Source organism: Rhinopithecus bieti, unplaced genomic scaffold, assembly GCF_001698545.2.
Source record: "Rhinopithecus bieti isolate Rb0 unplaced genomic scaffold, ASM169854v2 scaffold_24392, whole genome shotgun sequence".
Taxonomy (NCBI): domain Eukaryota; kingdom Metazoa; phylum Chordata; class Mammalia; order Primates; family Cercopithecidae; genus Rhinopithecus; species Rhinopithecus bieti.
The window spans coordinates 997212-1013111 of record NW_016812542.1 but is presented as its reverse complement, the minus strand read 5'-3'; the positions used below and the strand labels follow the sequence as shown (position 1 = coordinate 1013111).

Genomic DNA, 15900 nt, shown 5'->3' with positions numbered 1-15900 from the left:
TTTTCAATTGAGCTATTTTATTCCTATTTTGCAGCTGAAAAAGTTCTCTATATATTCTAGAAAACTTCTGTTGTTGAAAAAATTAATTTTGATTTTTTACAATGTATTGCTTTTTTATTTCCTTAATGGCATCATCCAAAGAGCAGGAATGTTAAATTTTGATGAACTCCAATTCATCAAAATTTTTGTTTCTTGCTTTTGTGCCCTAAGAAATCTTTGCTAAAGGCACACATTTTCTCCTACGTCTTTTGATTAGAATTTTTATAATTATCGGTTTAGTATTTAGGTCTGGAATCCATTTTGAATTAATTTTTGTGTTTGTTGAGAGGTGAGAGCTGATGTTCATTTTCTTTCTACAGAGATACCAGTATCATTAGTTGAAAAGACTATTTTTCCCCCACTGAAAACATTTTGTGCTTTTTTCAAATACAAAACATAGTTTTCTGGGATTTCTATTTTGTTATATCGATTTACAAATAATGTAATAATTCTGGTACTTATAAAAAATATATTAAAATTTTCTAGTTATGCTAAGGATATAGTTTTTACATAGTTTTATTTGCTCTTCTTGTAGCTATATATTATTTTGGAGGATTTTGAGGAGACATGGATTTAGGCAGCCTCTTTAGTGTTCAACTGTCCTTTTTATATAAAACTTAGAATCATGGGCCGGGCATGGTGGCTCACGCCTGTAATTCCAGCACTTTGGGAGGCTGAGGTGGGCAGATCACAAGGTCAGGAGATCTAGACCATCTTGGTTAACATGGTGAAACCTCGTCTCTACTAAAAATATAGAAAATTAGCTGGGCATGGTGGCACGCGCCTGTAGTCCCAGCTACTTGGGAGGCCAAGGCAGGAGAGTTGCTTGAACCCAGGAGTCAGAGGTTGCAGTGAGCCGAGATCGCCCACTGAACTCCAGCCTGGGCAACAGAGCGAGACTCCGTCTCAAAATCAAATCAAATGAAAACAAAACAAAATTTAGAATCACATTAATAAGTTGTGTCAAAAATTTCTCAATATTATCATTAATAAACAAGTTCAGTAATGTGACAGATTGCAAGATCAATACAGAAAATCAATTGTATTTTATACATTAGTAACAAATCTGAAAATGTGATTAAGAAAACAACAGTATTATAACCAGGAATAAACTTAAACTAGAAATAAATTTAACAAAAGAATTATAAGACTAATGCGCTGAAAACTACAAAACTACAAAACATTTGTAAAATAAATTAAAGAAGACCTAAATTAATGGAAAGACACCTTGTGTTCATGAACTGGAAGACTAACATGGTTAAGCTGGCAATATTTCCCAAACTGATCTACAGATTCAAGGCAATCCCTGAAAGAATCCCAGATGGCTTCTTTATAAAAATTGAAAAGTTGATCCTTAAAGTCATACAGAATTCCAAGTTCCCTTAGATATTCTAAACAATCTTGAGGAAAAGCAAGAATTTGGGGGAACTTACAGTTTCCAATTTCGAAATTTACTACAAAGCAGCAGTAATTGACAGTGTAAGCATGACATACAAATCAATAAAATAAAACTGAAAGTTCAGAAATAAACCCATCATTATGGTCAACTAATTTTTGATAAGAATGGCAAGCCTATTTAATGGGGGAAGAAATAGTGTTTTCAGCAAATGGCGCTAGAAAAATTAGATGGCCATAAGCAACAAAATGAAATTAGACTCTTACCTCACACCATACACAAATATTAACTCAAAGTGGGTAACAGAGCTAAATTTAAGAGCTAAAGCTATACAATTTTTAGAACAAAACATATGGATAAATCTGCATGACTTGGCAATGGACTTTTATATATGACACCAAAAGCATAAGCAAAAGATGTAAAAATAGATAAATTGAGCTTCATCGAAATAAAAGCATATTTTAAAAGTATCAAAACAGTAAAAGACAACTCATTTCCTATGATTCTCAAAGAATTATAAGAACATGAAAAGGAAAGCAATTTTATATATAAATGTAAGTAACATACTCACTCCCAAAATCTGTTTTTATAATTTTAGTTATATTAGTATACTTGTTCTTATTATAGACTATTTCTGAGTCACACTTATACTCATATTCAGGTTCAAGGTTTTTTAAATAAATGTCTTCCTTATCAGATGTTTTATCACCTGAAATAAAGAAATATTTCAAATGAGTATATCGATGCGATATTTCACACACACATTTATTTTCTAATTTCACATTTATAATTCTCTAATATTTATAATAATTGCCAAGAAAATTATTGTAAATTAATTGACTTTTAATTTTTAGATATTTATTTTCATGAGAAGTATTAATTTATTTTGTGAATTTGTTTAAATGGTATAGATAATTTAATTATTTGACTCTAAATATACCACAGACCAAGAAAAAGACAAGAAAGAAAAAAGAGAAATAGAGGGAGAACAAGAGAGGCAGAGAGGAAGAGAGAAAGGACAGAGTAAAATTAAATAATATCTAGAGCAACATTGTACCACAAAAAAAAATTTCTGGTCAATGTTATATTCTTACCACATTGAAATCTGTAGGTAATTTTACTTTTATTACAAGTAAAGCTTTCAATAATTTCCCATTTTAAATGAATAGTGGTATTTGCTTCTACATCCTTTGTACAATTATCTAACCGAAACTTTTCAACCTCTGTCAAGAAGATACAGAAATAAACTTGATTAGTATTTCATAATGTGTGTCCCAAGCCCTCACTCATTCCTAAATTCTCAGTTAAAGCCACTGAAATTATGCTAATAACATAGAATTTGGTAAGTATTGAGATTGTTATGGGGAAAGTCTAATAACTCTAGGGATTTGGTGGTTTTTTTATTATTTACTTTATTATGTTTAGCACCATATATTTTGGTAGTGTTTCATTTATAAGTTATACTACGTTAAAAATGAAATGCAAGCAAACATTGACAAAATTGTAGCTTTTGCACATTTTAAAAAACACTCATTCTGTTTTGTATTTTGTTTATATCTTCAATTTTTTGTTTACTCTTTATTTACTTTTAATTGAATGATTATTATAAAGAGTATTGGGGGTTTCCCTCTTGGGAAATGCATTTTTAAGTATTGTTATCTTCTGTGTTTAATTGGCAATTTATCTCAGTATATTTAGGGAAAATGAATAAATTAAATGGATTTCAACATATTTAAATGTTAACACATTTATTAACAGTCTTGAATTATTAAATGATATGACTTTTTTTTTAAATTACACAGCTCTGGAATCCCTTTTCCAGAATGCATTTGGCTAAGAGATGCTTCCCTGGAGTCTGCCCGACGCCTGTCACCCGCTCCTCTTTCCCAGCAGTGGCTTAGCTGACAAAACCAGCTTGATCTCCCTAACATGACCATAACCTTCCTTTTTGTGAATGTATTTTAGTTCTTCCTGTACACATCAAATCCTTTATGTTTCTCCCTAATATATTTCAGATAAACTTGTACTTAAAAAAGAATAAATATATGTACATATATAATTAATGACTTCAGTTAAGTAGAGGAGAATAAAGAAAGCTTATAGACAATCACTTAGCAGGATAAATTATATTTAGTGCACATGAACATCTCCCTGTTAAAGAAGTAGAAGTGGTGATTTATGAATGTAAACAGAAGGCTTATATGACTCTATCATTTTTACTTGGTTAAGAAAGCAGAAAGTTCACCCACTCTTTTCCAAGGGACTTCCTTTTCCTCAGCCCTGTTCTCTCACCAGACCAGTTCCTGTGACCAGTGGAGAACACCACATGCGAAAGTGTACTGATTTTATAAATTTATGAAAAGAAATAAATTGATATTTACCTGGTGGCACATCTAATTTTAATTCTTTATGAGGATCTGTACATGAATTATGAGATATGAAAACATTCATTTCTTTACATTCTGGAAGATTAAGCACCTCATTTTTTGTGCAAATATTGTGTGTGTGATTATTGTTTGTACATTCCACATTCTCATTAACATTTAGCTTTGCTGTAAATAATTTAGTTTCCTTGTTATATAAGTAATCCACAGTGATGTTTGCATATTTTTCAGCTAAAAGAAAATAGAAGATTGAGTGTTATCTTATTTTTCCAGAATAAACAAAACCACATTAATGCAAATACCAAAATATGAAATCAACTAACCAAATATCCCCAGAAACATGAAAAGGAAGAAACATATCAGGTGCCTCCATATCATTTTTCTCGTAATTCTCTGTGCTTTACTGCCGTATCAACAACCCCAGCTTGTAAATTTATATTTGGATGATTACCAGATGAGTGTCTGTCTTCCTAGCTGAACTTGGAACTTCCATGAGAGCAAAGTCTAGTCTATTTTTATTATCACTGTAAATCCAGGAATATGCCTAATATATATCATTAATGGGAACTCATTAGTTACTTGTTGACTTGATGCACAAATAAATGATGCATCTGAGACATTTATTCTTGCTTTATAATTTTCTTGTCTTCTAAAATGTAGTTATTAACTATCTGTTTCTTCATATATGTGGAGCATTAATTACTCAGAGACCAGAAGCCCTAATTCATTCCTTAACTTGGATAAAATTATGATTGATAATATACCTCCATAGCACCTTTTTTTTTAGTGTCAACAATTTCTGCTGAGTGATAAAAGTATCTTTACAACAAATATAAATTTATTAATTCATTGTTATTCAACAAAAATTATTAAGCCCTTGTCATGCGTAAGACATGGTCACCAACACTAGGAATTCAAAGGCAAGTTAGATATAATCGGCTTTTAGAAATGTATCCTCCAATGTGGAGGCAGACATGAGCATGAATTGCAGGAGACATACAAACCTCTTCAATAAGATTATGCCAGAAATAATGTGGCACTAAAAAGAGAGCGATCTGTTCCATTTGTAAGGTATAGGACAGGATTTCCAGAGAAAGTGACTTACTTTGTGTTTTAAAATATGGACAGGAAATAGAAAAATAGACATGGGGTTTGGGGAATGAGGTTGGAGCAGAATTCCGATTGTAGAGGAAGAGCAGGAGTGGCCACAGAGGCAGGAAGGAACAGTATATGTTTAGAAAACTGTAAGTGGGTGACTCATGCCTATAATCCGAGCACTTTGGAAGGCTGAGGCGGGTTGATCACCTGAGGTCAGGAGTTCAAGACCAGCGTGGGCAACATGGTGAAACCCCATCTCTACTAAAAATAGAAAAATCAGCTGGGCTCCGTGGCATGTGCCTGTAATCCCAGCTACTTGGGAGGCTGAGGCAGGAGAATCACTTGAACCCAGGAGGCAGAGGTTGCAGTGAACTGAGATTGTACCACTGCACTCCAGCCTGGACAACAGAGTGAGAAAGAAAAAAAAAAGAAAAGAAAAGAAAAAGAAGGGAGGAAGGAAGGAAGGAAGGAGAGAGAGAGAGAGAGAGAGAGAGAGAGAGAGAGAGAGAGAGAGAGAAAGAGAGAAAAAGAAAGAAAGAAAGAAAGAAAGAGAAGGCCACTGGCCGCAGGGTCGCCTCAAGCTGAGTAATCCCAGCACTTCTGGGAGGGCAAGCATGCACGTCTATAGGACACAGAACAACAAGAATACAGAGAGCCATCCTGCCAAGACTATGATGCAAACCGACCTCGATCGCGTGATCTATAAAATATACATAAACTAGACACGGGCGAGGTGGCGGCGCCTGTAGTTCCCAGCCTACTAGGGGGGGGGGGGTGGAGGTTGAGCAGGAGAATGCGCGTGAACCCAGAGGTCGTAGCTTGCCCGTGAGCTGAATCTGGACCACGTGCACTCCAGCCTGGGCGACAAGCAAGGACTCTTCTCAAAAAAAAAAAAAAAAAAAAAGAAAGAAAAGAAAAGAAAAGAAAAGAAAAGGAAGGAAGGAAAGAAAGAAGAAAATAAAACTGCAAGTGGTTCCATATTACTTAAGTGAAAAACATAAGGAGGCAATGATGCAAGAAGAGAGGAGGAGAGGTGAGTAACAACATGATTATAAAAGATAATATTAATTAAACAGACATATGAAGGCCACTCTTTACACTAAATGTATGGAAAGCTACTGAAGGCAGTGACTCCAGTGGTGAGACTTAGAAATGAAAGGAGAAATAAGCCCTGACCGTGAAGAACCACTTTGCTTCAACTGAGAATCAAGGAAGAAAATGAGAAAAAAAAAAAAAAGAGAGAGACAAATTGTTTTCAGGTATTTGCTTTGAACCAGCCCCTAACAAGCAAGACACAAAGAGAGAGAAAGAGAGAGAGATTTTTCTTCTTGATAAGCTTTGAAGGTATTATCCACATTTTATATTTATCATCACACTGAATCCTTGTCCTCCCCCCGTGCACCAACAAACTTGCTGTCATTTCATTTTTTTTTTCAAATACCTAAACTAAAATTAAGTGGCTTTACCAAAGTTGTCTAACTGGAAAATTTAGTTTTCAACTCTTATTTTGGATTCCAGGGTTATATGTGCAAGTTTGTTACAAAGGTATATTGCATGATGCTGGGGTTTGCAGTAAAATTGAATTCAACACCCAGGAAATAGGCATAGTTCCCAATATAGGTAGTTTTCCAACCCTTGCCTTCCTCGCTCCATCATCGCTCTTGTATTTCCCAGTGTCTATCATTCCCAACTCTATGTCCCTGTGTAGCGAGTACACATCCTGGTACTCAAATCTAGGTCTGAATATAAAATCAAAACATCTTACTACTAAGAGATACTAGCTCTTAAAATTTGAGACTAGTCATTGGTGAGAAATTAGAGCCAGTGAGTTCAGTTTGCTAGTGGGTCCTGAAAGCTTGGAATAAAGAAAGATGTAATTAAAGTGCTATCCCAAAGTGAGGTATGCTGATTCTAAGTAAATAAACTTACCACATGTTGGCTTGGATGGAGTAGTAGCTGTAATGGAGGAAAAAAGAATGTAAATTACTAAAATTTTGCTTTAGACTATCTGCCATATCATTTTGGGGAAAGCTGATTTACAGTACTTCTACTTCACAAAGTCTATCTAGTTAGATTTAACAGAATATGAAGAATTTGCCTAGTACAGGTTTTCATTTCAAAACTTAAAGCATTATAAAGGAGTGAGCTAATTCTATAAACTTTTTCATGAATATACCCAATAAATGCAATTAGCAATATTAAGACTTTTAGGTACACATCTAATTGCGGTATGGCAACATGGCTGAAGATTCACACAGCCAAAAATATTTTAAAGGTCTTCATTTGTTTGATTAGTCTCGATGTCAATTTATATAATTATAACTCCCATAGTACGAAGTTCATACTTTTTGTTTACAAAAAAATAAAATAAAATAAAAGTCAGAGAAAAGGCAAGGACTGCTTCATTCTCTAGATTAGCTTTTGTAAGCTCTTTGCCCATCTACTAGATCCAGGGTAACAAATTGCTCTCTCAACAAATCGAGTAGTGTCTTGTGTGGGTGTATGCATTCCAGTGAATAATTGGGAGAACATGTGCTTTGTGTAAGCTAAGAGATCTCTGCTCATCTCCATTCTGGGTTGGACAAATCTGGGGAGAATGGTGGGCTTGCAAGCTCTGATCAGCTTACTTGCTGATTCACAGATACCAGCATTGCTGTAGCCACCCGTCAATGTCTCTTTCCTTTATCTCCATGCCCTCTCACTGCTTAACTGGAACTCTGCAATCAGCCCTCTGCTGCTCACTGCTTGCAATGGACAGCCCCTTTGACGGGCCTGTTCTTTCCCATACTAAGACGTAAACCCCTGAGAGAAAAAGTTCCAGTAGATGTGGTTATTTCTCACACATGTTTTCTGATGGATTATGACAGTAACAATTATATCCTGATCTCATCAGCTGTTGCACTGCTAAGCAGAGAAATATCTTCCTGCTCTTCCATCACCCTCAGGATTCAAACACTTAATGCAACTTAAAGAAAGGAGCCTGAGGTAGAGTGGGTAGAAGGCCCTTGTGAGAGCACATCACCAGGCACGTGGGGATTGTGTGGCTGCATGACTGAGGGTAACGTCACCTATTGTTGGGGTTGAAATGCCAGTGCTTCCAGAAGGGCTCAGAGTGGTTGTTTCAGAGGCATTAAGGTAGGAATCTGCAAGAAAATGAACAGGAGAATAAAAGTTAATGTGTTTGTTATATTAAAAGGTGAAAGAAAAACTCTTTAGCAAAGATAATTTCCTGATGGAATCTTTTCTCTATGAGTCCTCGTTTGATTTGACGTTTGCTTGTTTTAAAAATAATAAAGTGAATCAAAGATTTATTTCAAGTCATTGAAACTGAACATTGTATAAATTGAGGGAAAGCTATTCATTCCTTGATATAATTCTTAGTTGATGTGCAATCTTCCTCAAACTATTCATTTCCCTTTCATTCACGGCTTTGCATATTTGGATTCTAATAAGGGCCACAATTACTCTTTTTAAGTATTTATTACATACCAGATTTTACATATTCAGTCATCACGTTAATATTTTGAAAGGAGTGTTTGTTATTATGTCCATTTTTACACAAAGCAAATCTGACATACAGAAAGTATTAGTAATTTGCCCTATAATCAGCTAGGAAGTTGAAGAAACTGGATTTGATCCCAGAGCTATATGACATTAAGGTCTATTACTGATTCTTCTTTGCCATGGACTTTTGTCATGTTAATAATAAAATAAAATATGCCCAGAAAAAGCTTACTGGCAAGTTTCTTTTGCATAATTTGGTGTTAATACATGGACATTTGTAAAATGAGAAACCTGCAAATAATATTTGGCACAAAATAAAAGAGCTGCATTAAAGTTTTGAGTTTCCATTTCATTATCTGTAACTGAAGACACCTACAGCACCATAGTCAGACCTGAGGTGTTCGCTGTGATGGTGGTGTTGGAGGTGCGTGCAGGTAAGGCAGCAGAGCTGTTGCGTGCAGGGATGAGGGTGGTTGCTAATGGGGAAATTGGGTCTGTAGGAAAGGTGCTGGCTGTACTCCTCTCTCCTGGGACATCTGCAATCAGAAGGGCCATCGGTACTGTCAGTTGTGTCTGTCATGCAAGGACAATAGTCAGATAGCCAACATAAGCACAATTACTAAAGTTACAGCAAAGAAACAAACCTTCAAGCCCTTCTGCTATACTATGACACATATATTCTACAGAACCATACCAAAAACACCAGGGCTTATGAGAAAGATGACTTTAGGGACAGACAACTGGAAACCTATGTGGCTTCATAATCAGAGCACAACTTAAAATAAATATATATATATAGTTTGGACAGTCCAAGAAGCCTAAAATTGCTGGGCTGCAGGCTGCCTTAGGCAATATAAAAAATGCATCAAAGCGGTACAGACAGGTGCTGTCTTAGTGGTGCTGAGACCACGTAGATGGAGGTAGAGCTCTGAGTGTGAAAGGTTGGCACAGGAGGAAGTGCAACTTGATACATGCTGAGAGCCTTGCAGGCACACACCTCTCTGGGGAAGGATCCCTGGGTGCAGGTGCTCAGTTTTAATTTTCTTAAAATAGAGCTGAATGGGATCCTGCCTGTGCCACAGCATGAGCTCAAAGGTTTTCTTGTTTTTCCTTTCCAGCTGAAGGTTACAATTCTACTTTCACAATTCAGGCTCCCCTAGCCAGGAAAAATCAAATTGGCTTGAAATTCAACAAGCTCCACATTACAGTGGCATCATTCTCTTATTTTCCAATCACATAAGGGCTAATTGGTATAGAATCTTGTGTAGTAGCCAAAGAAACTGCACATTGTACTGGGTTAGAACTTTTCATTGTCAGGCTTCAAATTATGTAAGGTATTTTACATCATTGACCAACATCACATCCAGAATGACAGCACAGGCAATCAATGTATATTCATTTGGTGCCTACTAGATGACTAGCACTATGCTAGTTGCCATGGAAAAAGCAAAATAAATATGAGCTACCCTCTATTCAAGAGGTTGTTGGGTTATTTTCTGTCAAGATCCCTGGTGTCATCAGTTTAATGATGTGAGATTAATCTCACATTTGCAGGCAGAGTCTGTATTTCAGCAGTGATACATGCATGCACGTTCTGAACATGGCTTTGATTTGAGCATGCTGGTGTCTACCAGTTACAAATGCAGTACGGTCTATAATTTCACACATACATTCCATTAGAATTGAAAATGCATCTTCCAAATAATTGAGCATGGGTTCTCAGCTCAGTCTTCAAAAGCCGCTAAACCACAAAATTTAACTAAACCATAGAACAGAATAAACAACATAAACATGAGGTTTTCCATTCTGGATCCCCAGAGGAGAGCTTCAGCAGAACATGTAGAAGAGTGAGGAAAGCTCATTTATTCATCTTTTAAAAAACTCATTCAGACATAGAACTGGCCCTCCGCAGAGTTTTGAAAGCAGCCTTTTTCCACCTTCTTTTCCGCACTCCTCTCACTCACTTGTTCTGTTCTCCCCACTCCAGCAGACCCTGCTCCCAAGATGTTTTGAGGCTTCCACTATCAACCTCCCCAAACTCCCTACCTTCCCTCCTCCTCACTTGAAAACTTCTTTTCTCTTGTTATGCAGGTACTCTCAGTGGTGGTTATGGGTGGCATTTACAATTTTAATTAGGTTGATTAATCCTAACAGATTTTTAATCAGTGGAATTAGCCACTTTGAGAGGAAGAATTCCTTGACCAGGACAGAGCAGACTAGTCTGTGTGACAACTAGCCACCAGGGGTCAGTCCCTTTTTGTTATTTTACAGTTTCTGCCCTTCCACAATTTCGGGTTCTGTGGGTTTGCTAAAAGCTCCAAATATTTTTATTGTGGTTCCCACGGCAGCCGGACTAGGTGGAATGAGGCAGGTGAGGGCGGCTCTTCTCCCACTCGTTTAAAGAGGGTGGATTGTCTGGAATGATTTTTATGCCAAGGGAGCAGTTCTAATACTGCAAAGTAATGATTATTCTATATGATGTGCTTGATTCCTACCTAAAGCAAGACCATGTTCCTGCCAGCTACATAGGTCTACCATTTATATCTTTAACTTTCAAGCGCTCAGATCGCTGAAATTACATATGCGACTGTGTGGATTTGTGATCTGACAAAAAACATACTTGTTTTTCTTGCATATAAAAGGGCACCACGAAGTGATGTGGAGATTAATTTTGAAAAGAAAAGGGAGGAAATATTTTGTACTGTTGTTATAAACACAGAGATGCCATCCTGAAAGATTCTTGATGTTTGAATGGGAAACAAAACCATTCCTTTCTTTTTTCTCATTCTGTAAATAACAGTTTCATTGTGGTTACAATTTCTCAGTGCCCTTCATTGATAATAGGAGTCACTCTTCAGCCTGTTTTTTGTTGGTGCAAAGTCTTTAAGTAAAGATTTATGCATGTTATTTCTTACTTCTAACAAAAAGTTTTCCTTGTAGAATAATTGCCTAAAATATATAAAAAATAGACTGCCCTGAATAACTCTTTCCTCCTGAGAAGATTTTTGCTGTAGTCTCACAATTCTCATTATTATTTCATCTCTACTAAAAAGACATTTGTTCTGTGGTTTCACATTCCTAAGAGTGACTGAAATTCCAAATTCATCAACTAACAGTAGCTGCACGTTAAATAAATGGTTAGATTTCCTCACACCATTCTTAAATACAGGTAGTCGTCTTGCACTCTTCACATTTGCACAAGTCTAAAGGACCCGCAAACCTGAGATATCATTGCTGCCTGGGGTAGGGCTGAGTGTGGCATTGGCGGCGGAGCCGCTGAGTGTCTGCGTGTCAGTTCCAGTAGAGGGCGTCTGCGAGTCTGCATGCGTGGGAAGGTGAGGCGTCTGTGCTGATGAAACACCTAAGGTAGGAAAGTGAGATCATTACATCAATCTTCCCCCACTGGAGATGAATAATTTATTAAGAGGTTATAAGGAGCAAATTGCGATTATAGTTTACCAAACTGTGAAGTGACCGAATCTGTTAAAATGTGTCTGTCAGTATTTAAATTTGCTTGACTGGAAAGTGACAGGCACCTGAGTCCTCTATTTACATATCCTTGGGAGGTTTCCTGAGCTGGATGCAGCTACAGAGAATTCGTGTTTCCAGGTGGCTTTACTGACTTTCAAATCACTATGAGCTTTCTGAATTCTCCATCAACTCTACAAACTGACAGATGCAACATTTCTTTGTAGGCAGAATAAGAAAGGAATATTCCAATATACTAGTATCTCTTACAAATTACAAAGAATAGAAGAAATTTAAAAATGGACAAGAGATGTGACAGACCTCTACCTAATATACACAAAGGCCAAAAGGTATATGAAAAAATGTTCAGTGTTACGAACAATTTTTAAAATGTAAATCAACATGAAATATTTCTAACTAGCATACTGGCAGAGTTTGAAAAGGTTGATACTATCTAGTGTTTGAAAACATGCGGAAACAATCTCACACGTCCATGCTTACACACACAGTCTCTCACATACTCACAAAATCACATGTTGAGAGCCTGGAGGATATACAACAATGATTAAAAAGGTATCTTTAAGGAACACAATTTAAGGGGATGGCATTTTCATTGTGTGTCTTTTAAGTACATATGAAGTATACACTCTATATACTTCACTCCTATATGTATATATGTATATGTATGTATATATAGGATTAAAGTATATACACACAATACATACATATATTTTATATATATTTAACAGTATATACAAATATATATGCATATATACCCATCTATATTGAAAATGTTTTGAAATAGTCATAAACTATTCTTATAAAATAAAATTACATAATTAAATTTAATGTTATGCACATGGATGGTTATTGTAACCATTTTCAAAAGTGAACAATTTTGAATAGTGTGTATAATATTCTTAGAAATATGGACTAAAGGATTTGTCCCCAATTATATCAATAAATGAAAAAATTGCATTCAGCACTATAAATCAATCATAATCATAAATTAAATAACTCATATAGACTTTATTCCAATAGATAATTGAAATATGACCTGATGAAAAGATTATTTTCTAGAAAAGAAAGTGTGTTTTTATTTGAAAGCATAAACTTTTCTAGGTAATTTCACCATCAGTATTATTTTGCTAGAGCAAATCAGTATTTTAAAATTATTCATCCTTATTTTCAATCTATTCTACTTTAAACCTTTCTCATACTGTGCTCTATCTGTAAATTTATGGCTTAAGTGGTTTTAGATTTTTAAAATGTGGAAATGAAAGTTAGGAATGTTGCATGTTTTTACTCGTATATGTGACATGAAATACAGAACCTTCAAAAGGAAAACTCTATGTAACACTACTCAGGCAACAAAGAAAATAATAAAATAGCATGAGATGTTCTACCTAGTCATCAGCACCTTCATCCTTGCTTTCCTTTTGTAAAAATTTTGGGTAATGTGTCCAAATTTTTACAGTGTTTAGACAGGTCCTAGTCACTACTCTGCTATAGTGATAGGGAAACAAATGGAACATTAAATGCACAGTCTTGTACTTGCTATAGGAAGGCACTGACCATTTATTTAACTGCTTACTATATCCAATAAACTTCATCAGTATGATACTCAAAATACTTTGAAGTACCCTAAACAAAATTTCTGTGATGGTGTTATATATGCTTGTTTTTTCAAATGAAGATAAATGCCATTGCTAAACAGTTCAAATAGCTTAGTATCTTTTATCAAAGTATGTCTATAAACCTGTTTGCCCCCAAAAATATCAACATAACACATTATTTCAGGAAAGCATGAACACTCTCCTGACAGTAAATTTGAGTACTTAATACACTGGTAGACCTGTTGCTAAACATTAAATGAGCATATACTTATATCAGCATTGTAAGGAGCATCAGTGTCCCTCCTTGGCAAAAATATCTCTCACATCAATCTGATTTTTTCTGGGAACACGGCTACATTGCCTTTAATTTTACCAGTAGAACTCACAACCTTAATTAAAAATGTTTTCAATAATGCAAATCCTCTTAAAAGAAACTCAAATAACAAAATTGGGTTGTCAATTCTCAGAATGGATTTAAAAATAAAACATTCTCTATCTTCAACAATTTTCGGATGAAGAGAATCTAGAATGAAACCAAGAAATTGGAAGATTCCCGTTTAAGGCACCTTCCAAGGAGAGCAGGACTGATAATCTCTGAACTTGGGAAATTCTCATCTGTCCAGGTGGCAGGAAGCCAAGCGGGAGAATCATGGAGAGTGTGTATAGACCAGAGGATACTAGAACAAATTTCCCTCCTGATTGTCCTTGGAGATCTTGCCTCCCTCCTTTTCTCTCTCCACTCCCTAGCAATATGCATTAATTACTTTGGTCGATCTATATTTCACAGATACTAATTTCCTGCAATTTCTGCACTTTAACAAAATCACATCCTCAGAAACTGTGAAAATAATTTAAAGACAAGTTATACTGATAACTTTAGAATTGTTTAAATGACATTGCCCTGATATTTAAGTTAACAACTTTTGTGTGCCAACCTGTCATATTAAAAGCACTAGCGTTATCCAAAGAGTCCGGGGATACTTGGGTTGAAGTATTGTCTGAACTAAAAGGAGGTGTGGTCTCTGAGAAGTCATTTTCTCTTTCAGAGATGCTTGCGGGTGAGGATGCAGTGGTGTGAGTAGGTAAGGGGTCACTTGAAAGTGGAACACTGGGCATCTTTGTCGTTCTCGGTCCTGTTAAATTAATGGAAAATGGAAGAAGGACAAAATAAATATGTGAATCATATCCCAAATGTATGCTCATCCCAGTATACTAACTCCCCAGTTCATTATAGTGTGTATGTACATATATCTACACATACATACACACACACCATACATAAGTATATGTATATGGTGTGTATATGTATTCATAAATATATATACACAAATATACATGCATATATACAAATATTGATGCATACAGAGATACATATAATATGTAGACACAGATCTAAAACAAGTTACAGAACATTGACTAAAGATAAAAATGGGGAAATGGAATTGAAAGCAGCTTCTCACCTACCCAAAGCAATTGCGTTCAGAAGGATGAAGCATAATGGGTAAAGATGATTAAAAAAATTAAAAAGTTGTAGATAAAGAAAAGGATAAAGAAAGGCGAAGTTAGAAGGTTTTTAGGAGAGCTAGGGTTTCAGGATAAAAAAATGAAAGACAAAACTTCTATTTATTCATGGATATATATACATATATATATATTTGAGACAGAGCCTCATTTTGTCACCAGGCTGAGTGCGGTGGTGTGATCATGGCTCACGGCAACCTCCGACTCCCTGGTTCAAGCGATTCTCCTGCCTCAGCCTCCCGAGTAGCTGGGATTACAGGCATACACCACCACATCCAGATAATTTTTTGTATTTTTAGTAGAGACGGGTTTTCACCATGTTGGCCAGGATGGTCTCGATCTCCTGACCTCATGATCCACCCGCCTCAACCTCCCAAAGTGCTGGGATTACAGGTGTGAGCCACCACGCCCGGCCTATTCATGGATTCTTAAAAAAAATAAATTAAATGCAAACAAAGCAATGAAAATGTGTGTAAAGGACTGAAAAATGAAACTCACAACTAGGTTTACAAACAACCAAAGTCTACAGAAATGTCTTTGACTTCACGATAACAAAGAGATACAAGTTAAAATACTGAAATAATTTCCACAGTTCAAGTTTCTTTAAAAAGAGGAAAATATGTCACAAAGTAGTAGTGGAATAAGTTTATGCACAGTTGACATGAGTGTACAATGGAAAAAAAAATTCTGCAGGGCAAATTAGCACTATTGATTAAAGTCCTTTACATTTTTTTCACACTCTTTTGCTGAAAAAAAGTGGCTTTCTTTATAAAAAAAAAGAAAAATACATCAAATTTGTTAAAAAAGAAAAAACTCATGTGATCTCTGCATGCTGGGATTATAAAGATGTATTTATATATATATGTATATATAT

At 35.6% G+C, this 15900-nt stretch overlaps 1 protein-coding gene across 1 annotated transcript in view; it reads right to left on the bottom strand.

Annotated features, from left to right (window-relative positions):
* PTPRC (protein tyrosine phosphatase receptor type C) overlaps nucleotides 1–15900 on the bottom strand; it is a 123284-nt gene that overhangs the window by 47866 nt on the left and 59518 nt on the right. The window contains exons 4-11 of the mRNA XM_017896544.1: nucleotides 14441–14643; nucleotides 11642–11782; nucleotides 8814–8957; nucleotides 7986–8060; nucleotides 6847–6873; nucleotides 3817–4050; nucleotides 2530–2658; nucleotides 2007–2144 (exon numbers count right to left, since the gene is read on the bottom strand). Coding sequence (XP_017752033.1) covers nucleotides 2007–2144; nucleotides 2530–2658; nucleotides 3817–4050; nucleotides 6847–6873; nucleotides 7986–8060; nucleotides 8814–8957; nucleotides 11642–11782; nucleotides 14441–14643 — 1091 coding nt within the window. The remainder of the gene's footprint in view (nucleotides 1–2006; nucleotides 2145–2529; nucleotides 2659–3816; nucleotides 4051–6846; nucleotides 6874–7985; nucleotides 8061–8813; nucleotides 8958–11641; nucleotides 11783–14440; nucleotides 14644–15900) is intronic.